General features: G+C 34.9%; 1 protein-coding gene across 1 annotated transcript in view; it reads left to right on the top strand.

Annotated features, from left to right (window-relative positions):
* LOC129218513 (cGMP-dependent protein kinase 1-like) overlaps positions 1-13,519 on the top strand; it is a 32,662-nt gene extending 19,143 nt beyond the window's left edge. Inside the window, exons 4-6 of the mRNA XM_054852801.1 lie at positions 2,314-2,499; positions 11,523-11,589; positions 13,242-13,519. Coding sequence (XP_054708776.1) covers positions 2,314-2,499; positions 11,523-11,589; positions 13,242-13,352 — 364 coding nt within the window. The 3' untranslated portion in view covers positions 13,353-13,519. The remainder of the gene's footprint in view (positions 1-2,313; positions 2,500-11,522; positions 11,590-13,241) is intronic.
* The last annotated feature ends 750 nt before the right edge of the window (positions 13,520-14,269 follow it).

Genomic DNA, 14,269 nt, shown 5'->3' on the forward strand with positions numbered 1-14,269 from the left:
AAGTTTTTTTTGTTGATGCTCTTTTGGGAAAATTTTGAGGCTCAATCGGAAGTGTTAAAATTTTGAGCAGCACGTGCCAATTTATTTTTTTTTGTTTGCAAATTAGAGCTATCGTACATAATTGTGTGCCCTGTGTTGTGCCTTCTTTGAGCATTTTGATGATTACGTGGCTTGAGGAGAATTTCGATGCACAATTTTTTTTTCTGACAACCTATTGAACATTTTTTTTGTGATTACACCTGTTGTGAAAGGCTTCTTTACAGCTTCTGATGTGTGCATGTGCCTATTTGTACTAGTTGTACCTGAGGATTTTTTTTTTCTTCTCCTGTTTGACCAAATTTTTTTTTTTTTTCAAAACTTTGTCGAAAGGGGGAAATGTGGTGTAATCCACATTGGATTCCCTTATTTTTTCGTTTGTTTCGATTTCGCGCAGATTTCCTCAGAGCGAACTTTTGATCTAACCCGGTCTGTGATTTTAGAATAGTGATGACGTCACAACAGACGGTTATTTCGTATGTGGCGCCAGTGTCTTTTTCCCCGTGTTCATAGGCTGCCGTATATGGTAATGTTTTGTTTAAGAGTTTTGATTTGTGCATTTCGATCACCCTTTTTGTTATCGGTGTAACGGACTTTTTCGCTTGCCACGTAATTTGCTCGAATATTTCGGGAGTTCATAATTTTCCTCCGTGCAATGCTGACGTGCGCGGGGCAGGTTTGTTTTTTTTAACGGATGAGTCGTTTCCCGTTATCGGCTATGCAGAGTCTGGCCGAACTTCCCGATTTTGAGCTGGGGATGTTCCTTATGCCCCAATCATGCCTGTATGTGTGTGCTTGACATTATTTTTGGGTGTTTGTGCCCAAACTCATTTTATGATGGCCTAAGTTAGAATTGATAAAGTGTTATTATTTGGTGCTGAAGATATTTCGCCCCAGTGCTGCCGACCGGGCATCGCACGGCTTGTGAGCCAATATCTGTGACGCTCTTCATTGATGTGCTAATAAACTTCCTTAATTACCATTCTAAACTTTGTGTGGACTTTTCATGTTTGGATTACAGCGGGCCTGCAAAGCGAGATCACATGATGGGTGAGACACTTCCAATTTATTTCTGTAATTGCGTAATTTAAAAGTGCCAACTTAAGTTATCTTTAAAAGTGCTTGACCTGTATGATGATGTCATTTAAGTCTGATGGTCCCCGTCATATAATTCTCACACTTAACGAGTTTCGCTTCATTGGTCGAGGAGTCCTTGCGATTGTCGTGGTTGCAAGACTCCGGCCTGGGTTCAACGTACACACTATACGATACGGCTGCCGTCCGATTATTTTACCCCTCACTTCGGGGGGTCTACACGACAATGGCTATAATGTGTGCCCAATATCTGTACGACTTTTCAAATATTGAAAACAGTGTGGTCTAAAAACAGGCCACCAATGCCAGCCAATGGGGCGGCCAGAAACGGGCTGCCAATGGTGGGGCAGAAACGGGCTAGCCCGTTTTTGGACCACCATTGGTAGCTCGTTTTTAGATCACAAAATACTTTAAGTTTATGGTGTACTAAACCATTACTAAGCAAACAAATATTCCAAATCAAGTACACTAAAAGAAAGCCCATATAATCTACTTTGTTTCAAGATAAAAATCACTTACTTCACTGTATAAATTAGAAAGATATAAATCAACTTGTACAAGCTTTGAAAAGTTTTGAATTCTTCAAAAGTGATTGGTTCTTATAAAACAGTTTCTGACAAAGCACGTGCTTTAGCTATCAATGTCATCTGCTCATTACGCTTTTGCCTCCTCGTGTTTATTGATTCGGTACCATTTTTGCGACTGCGCACAACCCTCTTCCCTCATTTTCAGCAGTTGACCCGTATTTAGACCACTTCGTCTAGTCTTGTGGAAGAGGCGAGGGAGGCATGAACTCATCTCAGTATTCAAATGGGGGCACAGAGCCTCAAAGATTGAGAACCCCTGATGCTGACGAACATGTACAGTGAAGTTTTTGAAGTCATTGCATTTTAGTTTTGGTGCGATTTCCTTGAAATACAAAAATTTTTCTTTTTATGTACTTCTGCTACAAAAGCACATTACCTTAATGAGATAAAATTGGTTCTGGTTGAAAAAATTGAGTTGCTATAGTAGTGTAGCTAGTTTGTGTCACTATGGGCAATCTATCGGTTTGTCCCCTCGTCCTTTCGAAACTTTTGATGCAACTAACCGTTAGCACTTTTCTTACCAGCCCCTCAATCTGTTGGATCTTTGAGTGATTCCTTGGATTAAACCGTTTCTTACTTAACTTGGTTATTCCAGACCGCCTTTTTGTGCCTTTGATCCAATGAAGACGTACAAAATCATTTTAAAAGGCATTGACGCTCTTGGTTTTCCCAACTACATCAGCAAGAACGCAGTTTCGTTAATGCGAAGGTTGTGCAAGGAAAACCCCAGTGAAAGGCTTGGATACCAGAAAGGAGGCTTTGCAGACATCAAAAAGCATAAGTAAGTTTAAAAGGAGTAAACTTTTTCTTGTAACTGCGCTTAATGTTGTTGCTGGTTGGTGTCAGCGAGTATTTCTAGCATTATAAGTAAAGTTATTTTAGTATATTTATAGTTGAACTAGGTTCTAGGGGAAAATTTCATTGTTGCACTTTCTTAACAATTAGAAGGCGAACAAAAATGAGTTTCGCTATTGACAACAATACTCTAATACACCAATTAGTTCATCTCTAGTTGATAAAAAGTGCAAAAATCAAATAAAACATTAATTTTTTTTTCTTATTAATTAATAAAACATCGGGCGACGAAGAGCATAGTTTTATTTTTTAAGCACGGTAAAAATTTTTGTAGAACCTTATAATTCCATAAAATCGGTGGCATCATAGCTGCCTTCGTTGCTCTGGGATAACTTAACTGATGGTAATGAAACTATAGCATAACGTTACACGAATTTATGTGTAAGGTAACACCAGAATTTTCTGTGTACTTACCGAGAAATCGTTTGAAAGGTTACACAATAGTGAAAATTAAGCCTTTATCTGACTTTCGGGTTCAAATCCACTGCAAGTTTCTTTTTTTTCATACTATTACCGCTTTTTGCAGTTTGAATTGAAAGTAATACTTAATTAAAAAAATATGATGTATTTTTAATGTGTGATAGTACATTAAAATTCTATTTACTATTCTCACAAATAAGTGATTACACATTTTTAGATATTATAAACTTTGACGAAGTAAATGATTTTTGCAATAAATACATAATTAGTTACTTTGTGGATGAGTAAGAATGTTGTTTTATTGCATATAAGCAGGTAGCCAAATTTTAAAAACCCTAACCGTACTTATCGAGCAATGGTTTTGCTCCTTGATTCCATAGACTAATAATAAGAATAGACAGAGCTATGGCAACCCTTTTGATGCTCATAAACCAAACCATGTAACTGGTGGATATCCTAGCAACAGCGGGCTTAAGCAGACGATCAACGCCCGCGAGAAATAAAATAAATAGAATTGATGGAACACGGAAGAATGATCTTTTATGGAGTCCGATTTGTAATTTGTTATTCTAAGTTGTAAATATTTTGTTAATATATTGAGTTTTTCGTTTAGATAGTATTGTGCATTTTCTTTATTCAACTTCAATAACTCTCTAAGCAATTAAAGATGCAAGCGCCCAAAAGAATCAGAAAACGGTAAGATTTTTACCTACAATTTCAATTTAAGATACCGATTAGTACATTTTTGCGTTAACGCAAAACGTTTACGCCATTACGTTCACGCCAACGCTGTTGAAGCAGTTCCAAATGAAATAAAAGTTACTGAAAACTGTGATCAAAAGCTAATTACTAATGTCAAAATAACGCATAACTAAAAGAAAAACAGTTCAATCCCTGCACCTGGAAAAAAATTATAATGAAAACACATTACGTCTTAAAATACATGTCGAGTGCCAAACTATAGATAATGTTGCCATCTAGCAACCATGCTGCCAAAGTTTCGCCAAGCCTTCCACTAGTCACATGATGTATCCATGAACCAATTTTTTCATCAGCAAGTCTGGGAAAGCTCGGTCTACTCTTATTTTTAGTCTATGCTTGATTCTGTTATTTGTAAATTTATCGTTTGCTGTATTTTACATTGAATATTCAACTCTTTATTTTCCATCTATTATCGTCTGCAATGTTCATATTTGTTTTCATCATTAAATTTATTTATCGTCTGTGCTGTATTTTAGACTGAAACATTCTATATCATGAAAAAGGATTTCAGTTTTTAAAATATTGTGAATCGAAATGGTCGGTTATTGAAGTAACCCTGAAACAAATAAAATCTGTTGGCAAAATGGATCAAAATTCATTGCACACTGAAATGTTAAAAGATGCGGTCGTTTATTACGAGAGCTTGCTTACTGAAAATCATTTGATTGCATCAGAATCATCAAGTTCAATTTCTGGTGAAGCAATGTTAATGGGCGAAGAAATTTATGAACGTACTATGGATATGCTGGTTGAAAAAATATTTATAACTGATGACGAACTTGCTCATGAAAATGAAAACTGTGAGGAGGAACCTTTTGAGCAAGTCGAAATTCAAAGCTCATCAGCTGAATACGAACCAGAAGAGAAAAAAAAAAGAAGAGAGGTAGAGCATCTTCCTTTAAATTACAAAATTAACGTTGTGAACATAGCAACGGCTCACCCCACATGGAATCTACAAACATTACAAAAGAAAATATGCAGTCAGTTAAAAAAAAGAAAAATACGATGTAATCAATTCTTGGACATATGATCGTTTTCTAGAAGCTCGAGAGAATTATCAACAAGTTACAACTGCTCGGAACTTGCAACAGTGGGCTTTAGCTGCAACACGACAGTTTACAGATTTTGAATTTAAAGCATCTGACAGTTGGATTAAAAAAATCAAAAGGAAGCATGCCATTCGTCAACGAAAAGTCACAAAATTTGTTTCAAAAAGAGAAACTGCGACGATCGAAGAAACTTTGGCTTCTGCAGACACTTTTGTAATCCAGACGTTAAAGTTGAAACCGAATTTCAAAAACGATTATGTTATCAATATGACCAAACAGGTAAGTAATTAAAAACTTATTTTACGATCTTCAGACCAAGGGCGGATCCAGCTTCTGGTTTAGGAGGAGGTCATTTTCGGAAAGGGAGGGGTAAAAGGGTAATTTTTGTGCGAAATGGGCAATTTTTTTTTTTCAAAATATGTCCTAAAAATGCAATTTTATTCTATATTTGGTCATTTAAAAGATGAGTCATGACCCCCCCTTCCATCCATGACCCTCTGTCTCTGGATCCGCGCCTCCTTTTGACAAAATATTTTAATTCCCATTTCCTTTTTCCATTATGTTAAGTATCAGTCGTTGTACAACAGGACTTTGACTCAAAAGGGAAGTAAAACTATTTTCGTCAAAAGGCACGACATGAATAGAGTAACGCATTCATACACCACTCAATATTCTCTTACCCTGTCTGGAAAATTTCTGTCCCTTGTATTTGTTTGTTTACAAGAAGTAACTGGTATTTTTGGCCCCCGAATTCAAAAAACAATTGATGAATACTCGCAAAAATATAAAAATGTCATAATAACATGTTCGAAATCAGGAAAGCTAACGACAGGACTATACATCGAATTTTTGAACCGTTGCTTGAAGTTTTATGTAGGAAAAGAAGAATTTCTATTGATTATCGATTCTTGGGGAGAACAAACAAAACCTGAACTATACCACCAAATTTTCCAGGATGATGAAAAATCTCCAACTTGTACAGTTAAAGTGATTCCACCAAAATGTACTCCACTTGTTCAACCTTGCGACGTCTATTTTTATAGACAGGTAAAGAATTTAATTAAAAGTATATAAAATTGCGCGTATTTCGTTGAAAATAATAGAGAAATAAATACCCATGAAGACTGCATAAAAATACAATCAATTGTCCATCATCAACTGTCATCGCCAATTTTTAATAAAATGATTCGATATGCCTGGTATACTTCTAAACTTTCTGACAAAAGAGAAATTTCCCTGAATGTAAATGAAGTATGTTTTCCAACGACTCTTTCACAAAAAAGTTGCTCCTGTAAGCAATCTCGCTTTATAAATTGTGCGAGATGTCAAAACAGTTTTTGTTTTCCATGTTTTTATGATAAATATCTTTCTGGTGTATGTATAAAATAAACAACATTATTGTTAAAAATCATCTATAAATTAAGCTCTACAGTAGTTTTGTAGCCGTTGTAATTCAAATTTTTAACTTGTATCGATTTAATTTATCTCCATTTTCTCTATTAAAGTGCTTTACGTGTTTAAAAATTTCGCATTATCTTCAATTCAAACTGCACAAAGCTGTAACAGTTATTTTATAAATGAACAAAAAAGAAACTTGCAGTGGATTTGAACCCGGATCGGTCGCATGGTACCCCAGAGCGCTGCCCACATGACCACCGGTCACTTTTTTACGAACAATTTCTACTAGCTTATAAGTTGCGCGTAAATCTTTAAAGGCTGTTTTCTCGGAATTTTATGGCTAGTGCGCTTTATTACTTTACCCTGAGAGTACCCTTACAGGATACTACTAATCTGCCAAATCTCATCCCGATCTGAATTTCCGAGACCGTAACCTCTCCTTGTAAGTGTAAGTTGACTTATACTTCAAAAAACTATTCGATGGTTTAGATTATACAAATATATTAAATAATCAATTAATAATTTCTTTCTATGCGTTCTAAACTGAAATCATAAAAATAAATTAGTAGGTTACAATGCTTGCAATTTCATCCTGACAGTATAAAAAACAGCAATTTCATGCAAAAAATCTGTTGTTTTTTAGCCTTCAATTATTCGTTTATTCCAGCGGTTCCCAACCTTTTTCTCTTTGCGAACCCCTTGGAACAGGCAAAAAAGTTCGCGAACCCCCTGATGTTGAAATTAGTAACATGTAAGAAACAATAAAAAAAACAGCATGTTTGCTTTCCATTTTTTGCAGCATTTGATTGCAATAAACAAAAATATAATTGTAAAATATCCTTAAGTGCAAACATTAATAAAAAGTTAAAACTACATCTACAAGAAAAATTATAAACAAGAAGTTTTATAAACCAACTATTTTTTAAGCATACTTTAAATTGGGGAAAAAATCCTTAATGCGATATTTGTGGCTGTTTGACGGAACAAAGAAACTTAAAGTTTGGTTCAATGTCTGACAGTTTGAGTCTTAAATCAGGCTCTGCATTCAATCTGCTTCGGTATTTATCTTTGAGATAAGTATAGGAGGAAAATCCTTTCTCGCACAGATATGTTGTACAAAATGGTAATAAAATTCGAATTACTTTTTTGGACAAAACGGTATAGTCATTTCTTACACTGAGCCAGAAGTCAATTAACGAGAGCTCTTTAAAGGTAGTTTTCAATGAATTATCACAGGATAACTCGATGAGCATTTCCTTTTCAGGTAATGTCAGGGTGTTCTCTAAGCATGGGTTTCCTTCAAAAGGATTGCGTATCCAGTTGTTTGAGAGAGGGACACGTTACGCCTATTAGGAAAATACTCGTCAAAAGTTAGTTCAAGATGTTGCAGATGTTCACATACATTTCTTTTAACGCTTTCATCAAGTTTCATTGAGTTTTCTGATAAAAAACTACTAAGAGAAGTGAAACAAGAAAACTCACCCATTTCCAGGCATTGGATCCAGAAATTCAATTTTTTTTTGCCATAGCTTCAATTTTATCATATACAACGAAAATATTAACAACTGCACCTTGCAAGGATAGATTTAATTCATTTAATTTTGAAAAGATGTCAGCTAAATATGCAAGCCTTTGCATCCAAAGAGGATCGAATATGCAAGTGGACAAGTGAAATGGATGATCAACAAAAAATGCTTGGACTTCTGACTTCAATTCAAATAAGCGTGTCAAAACTTTGCCACGGGAAAGCCATCTAACTTCTGTGTGAAGAAGTAAAGTAACATGAAGGCTTCTCAATTCCTCACAAAGCGCGTGAAATAGACGGCAGTTTGTGGCACGTGATTTAATGAAATTTACAATTTTTACCGCATCATTCAAAGTAGCGGATAATTCTGCGGGAATACGCTTACATGCTAATGCTTGTCTATGAATGCAGTAATGAGTCCATTCAATTTTCTCGTTGATCTTCTTTACTCGCACCACAAAGCCAACAAATTTTCCTGTCATTGATTTTGCACCATCCGTGCACACACCCACACACAAAGACCAATATATTCCATTTTCTTCAAAGTAACTGTTGACCAGTTCGAAAATTGCTTCTCCAGTTGTGTTGGTTTTCAAAGGTTTTGCAAATAGTACATCTTCTTTAATTGTATCGTTAAAAATATACCTAACATAGACAAGTAATATTGCAGCGTTTGCTACATCAGTCGACTCATCAAGCTGGATCGCAAAATTATTCTCTTTTATTCTATTCACAAGTTCTTTCTCCACATTACTTGCCAAATCAGTAATTCTGCGTGATACTGTGTTGTTTGGTAGCGGAACCAGGTCAATTTTTTTTGCTGACTTTTCTCCCAGCATACACTTAGCAATATCTTTAGCACACGGTCCAATTAAATTTTCTGCAATTGTATGTGGCTGTCCAGATCTTGCAATTTTATAATTGACTCGATATGAAGCTTCAAGGGCCATTTTACTATCTTCGTTGGATTCTAACAGGAACATAGAGACGCTACACTTTTTATTATATTCCAATTTTCTTTTAAAATATTCGATAGGTTTGTCCTTGTGTGTCGGATGCTTTGTTTCGAGGTGTCTTCTCAGAAGTGACGGTTTCTAACTGCTGTTCCCAAGAACTTCGTTGCAGAGAAGACAAAGCGGTCTAGGTTCAGACTCTTCTCCAGAAAATAAAAGCCCATTTGTAAATAGTCACTGTCATATTTTCGTTTTTTTCCTTTTTTCTCCCCGAGTTCACTTTTCTGTTTAGTCGGGGGAGGCGGCAGTTCATTACAGCTATCTATTTCAATATCCTGTGTTGATTCGAAAGTTACTGCTGATGTTGAGAGTTGATCGATTGACTGCTTGTCCATTTGTCGCTCAACCAAACTACCAGTTTTCAACCATCGATCCATAACAGCAGAAAGTTATTAAATCATAAAAATTACCAACACGATTATAACTTCACAAACAGAGTAGCAAGTTCACGTAGCAAAACCAATTGCAAACAAAATCACTTGTTTTCAAGCATCTCTAAAGTATCTCTAAATACGTCTGTTAACAACTATTTCCCCAGAACTATGAGCATGCTGATGTTATATATTTTTGAAAACGAACAGATGGGTAAAATCCAGTAATAAATTTTAAGTTTGGAGCCTTTTGCTGTCATGTCTGCTATTCGATGACTGAATTCGACGGAAATTCCCGAGTTATATTTCAACCAGATTAGAAATAATACAATATGATGCATTGTTTGAGAATTCTGTATTTTTTTCGACATATGTATATTATGTATATTGTTTGATTGACTCCACGCCATGGCGCTTTTTTAAGGTCATCGTGATCCCCGCCACTGCTTAATACAACGTTTCTGCATGGCGCCTCGCAATAAAGGAAGGATATCTCTTTTTGTTGCCTATCGAAAAAAAATGAGAAAATTTCTTTTTAACCAAGATTATAAAACCGCTGAAAGATTTTTTTTTTTTTTTTTTTTTTTTGAGCTTAATACAAGAGTTTGGCACGTTTTCAAATTAAAAAAAAAAAATTTAGTAACTATGTGTGCAAATTGAATATTTTATAATTTTTTACCAAACTAGGAAAAATCCGCCATTGCACCGAAATTTTCGCGAACCCCCTTCCTGCACCTCGCGAACCCCTGGGGGTTCGCGAACCACCGGTTGGGAACCTCTGGTTTATTCAATATTTATCAAGTTCATGCTTTATCACTACCAATATACTGCCGTGTGCAGGTAAACGGCAGTATCTGCAGAAATGAGTTTTCGAGATATTTGACGAAACGCGTTTTGGATTCAATACTAACAATAGGGAAATTTTGGAATTAGACGTCTTTTTCGCGCTTTTTTTTCAGCGGAAACCAAATAAACGAGCTTGTACCATAAAGATAGCGTACAGTAGATGACAAAAATGCAAAAAAATGAAAAATGAAAAATTTGCAGTTATAGTCGAGTCCCGACTTACGCGAGGGATGCGTTCCAAGACACCTCGCGTAAGTCGGAATTTCGCGTTGTGGAACAAGGTATGTTTAGTAATTTTTTATAAGCATACCCAATTGTTTCAGACGTTTGTAAATACCCCTCATATTGTTTCAAACCATTTATTAATTATATATAGCAGTATCTTTTACAAGGAACCGACTTTTTCTGTATTTTAGAAAAAGCGTTATTATTTGACATAAAATTCTGTAATTTAGCACAAAATCAATGATTAATGGGGGAGAGAAACTTAAAATAAAGCAGTATGGTACTTACAGTATGTACACTACAGCATTATTATAGCACTTAACAATATAGATATAGTAAATATATTTGTAATTTAAAAAATGGAGAAGGTTTTGTTATCAACGTTAAACGTATTTTATCAACGTTCATATGTAAAATGAAAAAAAAAAGTTAAGAATCGGAGCGGTTATTTGTACAAACTAAAGCAAAGCGTTGTTTAAACTAATACAGTGAGTGAACTTCCTCTTTCAGTGATGCTAAAGGGATGAAAGTCTATTCAGAAAACCAATATTTAGTGTCAACGAAGCCCATTCTAATTCTCCGCCGCTCATTTGTGAAAAATTTCATGTTGCAGGCAAGTAATTTGTGTTCGCATTAAAAAAATTCATTACTCATGAAAAACTCGCGTTATAGCCATTTCGCGTAAGTCGGATCGCGTTGTAGCGGGATCCGACTGTACTGCCCTTTACCCGCACACGGCAGTATACACCAATCGACTTTACATTTATTCGAAATTTATTTTAATATACAAACAAGATATTTGTATAACATTAAGAGGAATAACATCCAGGACACCTGAGTGAGGTCGAACCCACAACGCCAGTCTCACCTACAGCTCGTAAAGCAAGAGTTTTTTACTGCTTAGCCACGAAGGCCCGTTTTCGTTTCGCTAATAAGAGTTTAGAAACTATAGTGCAAAGTTCCTTCAACAATTTGAGATTAAACTTGGTTTAGACTTGATTTCTGCCTCTTTAAGAAACGTACACATATCGAATTTTTGCGACACTGCAACTGTACAGTTCCTTTCTCTAGTAAAGTCAATGTTCTTGCTGCATTGATATTGATACCTTTGTTTGATAAGCATTCCAAACTCCGGAGGAAATTTTGACACAACCTGCATTTATATAATTCATCATTCGTTTTGCAAAGACTTTCTTATTCATTACCGGAAGAAGATAATAAAATTCGAACGTCATACATTCAAACATTTCAGAATTTACGAATAATGTAATTACTGATGAAGTGAACACTACTTTCATTTTGAACTGACATACTTTAACTTGTTTCCATTGCTTTTACAGATGGTTCCAAGGATTTGACTGGGATGGATTGAAAAATCGAACACTTAGACCTCCAATTGTTCCAAAAGTAACTTCTTGCTATTTAAAGCTATCACATGCTTAAAAAGTCGTAATTCTTTAACAAAACTTTTTTTATAATAATAGCTTGTTTTCTTTCTGTCTCTTTGTGATGAAATGTATTTAAGTATTAAACTGTGTTCCTCATTTGTTTTAATTACTTCTATCATTTATTCGAGCGTTTTAAATACTTCGTAGAGCCGAGGTTAGGCTAAACTCTTGACTGAAAGGGCAGTGAGTTGGATCTAATACGTCGAAGTCTTTTCGAGTATGCTTTTGATAACTGACTCATGTTCAATCTGCGATGATTTGAAGTCCTTCCATTGCAAATTAATACCTTCACTGAAAGTTTACAGGATCAAGTGTTGCTTGGCTTCTGGTATGGCTCACGAATATTGAAATTATCGAAATATATTGATATTGCTGCTCGTGGCTTTTAATGAGAATCCATGACTTTCTCGTGTATTGTCTGAGTTAAGTCTAGGCTTGCCAGATTTTTGAAATGTTCAATCGGGACACCGGAATGTCCGACCCCCCCCCCCCCCCCCCCCCCCCCCAGCGTCGCTAGTATTCAAAAAGGTATACACCTGTGGTTGATTTTTGGAATGTTTTATAGGGCAGTTTATTTTTCATGCTACATAGCATACTGTATGTAGAATTTTCTAGCGTAAAGTGACCAACTACACTAAAAGTACTTACTCTGAATGAAAACCTCGATTTGGATAAAATCGTGAATCGCAACATAGTATGGAAGGAAGTTTTGGGTTAAAAATCGATTTCATCATAGTAAAATTGGCTCCAAGTTCAAAATGTTTTAATCAATGACATGAAACTTGTATAGTGGAAACCAAAATGTAACAAATAGTTAAATGCAAAGTGTTGACTTAATTGCATTCAGAATCTTCTTTGTTTGGTACTAGAGTTATAAGAAGGTCGCGTCGCATTTTCAATCCTAGCAATTTTTTCATATTTATTGTCGCCATGTTTGGTCTTAGAAGCTACTTTTTTGTCAATACAGTGAAACCTGTTAAGTTGACCACTTGCAGTGCACTACTTTAGTGGTCAACTTAAACAGGCGGTCAACTTACAAAGGTTGATTTATATGATAAGGGCTAATTCCGTGCCTGAAAAAAGCGGTCAACTTACAAGGGTGGTTAACTTCACAGGTTTTACTGTACCGTGCGTTAAATATTTATACGTAACCAGCTACCAGAGCTTCCTTAGGTGGGGAAGAGGAGGCATATATTCAGTAGTAGGCTTCTTATAGCTGAAATGATTATAATGTTGATGAAGTGTTTTCATGTATATCTCTCGTTTCTATTCAAAAATAAATACAATTCTGACATCTATCACCACCTAGGAGGAGTAGACATAACCAAAATGCTTCCCGAAATTCCTAGTTCCATGCTGTTTTATACTTTTGTTTTGTAGAAAAAAATTAGTTACTGTTTGGACACACTGAAAGTTATTTGGATAATTTCTTGCATCTATCATAATCTTGAAAAAATTCAACAATTAAGCTAAGTTTTGTAGTTTATCTTGTTATTGACACTTTAATCTTCTACTTTGGCCAACTAATTTAGAATTTGTTATTTTGTTGGAATGTGTGCTTTGAACGGATTGGAAATTTCAAACTAAATTGAAAATTACTTTTTTTGGCAGGTAAGAGACAATGCCGATGCTTCGAACTTTGACGTCTATCCCATTCTCATAGAAGACTCTCCTAAAGAGACATCCGGTTGGGACAAGGACTTCGACTGTTCCGGACGATGATGTCATGTCTGACGAAAAAAGTGTTCCAATTACTCTTTGTTATGAGTTTTGCCAACTGTGAATATTTGTTCCTATAAAAACCACTAGTTCAAAGATGTATTGACAAAAGATGTTTAATATCCATTGAGCTTTTATAATTTGTAAAACAGTTTGTTCAAATATATTCTTAAAAGACTAAAGGTGTCTTTTTCCCTTGAACAACTCAACGAAATACGTTTAAAAAAAGTAATTTTAACACGTGCAGCATGCAGCCTTGCATAGATTTTGCGAGAAGCAATAAAACAATAGTTTTGGAAGTTAAAATAGTTGTAAGCACTTTTTTCAATATTACGGGGAACCAATTTTTCTGCACATAAGAAACAGTTGAATAAATCAATAAAATATTTTTAAAAAATTTAAAATCTAAAGACTTTTTCATCAGCTTGATTCGCACTAAAATGTATGAAATAAAAAAAGTATTCAATTTCTTGATTACAATTCTCAAAAATTACAGTTCATCTTAATATACTTATATTTACGTTAATGCTAAAGCATCCAAGAAAATAAGTAATTGATTTCTTGACTATAATGCTCAAAAATTTCAGTTTATCTTAAAATATTTATATTTACGTTAGTGCTAAAGCAGCCAGTAAAGTTTAAATTAAAAATTTGATGGAAAAAACAGGCGGTATATTGTTTAGTACGAACAGCTTTTACTATACCGCCTATTTCTTCTATCAAATTTTTAATTTAAACTTTACTGGCTGCTTTAGCATTAACGTAAATATAAGTATATTAAGATGAACTGTAATTTTTGAGCATTGTAATCAAGAAATTAAATACTTATTTTATTTCATACTTTTTAGTGCGAATCAATCTGATGAAAAAATCTTTAGATTTCAAATTTTTTTTAATATTTTATTTCAAAGTTTTTTCGT

This window comes from Uloborus diversus, chromosome 3 (assembly GCF_026930045.1).
Source record: "Uloborus diversus isolate 005 chromosome 3, Udiv.v.3.1, whole genome shotgun sequence".
Lineage (NCBI taxonomy): Eukaryota > Metazoa > Arthropoda > Arachnida > Araneae > Uloboridae > Uloborus > Uloborus diversus.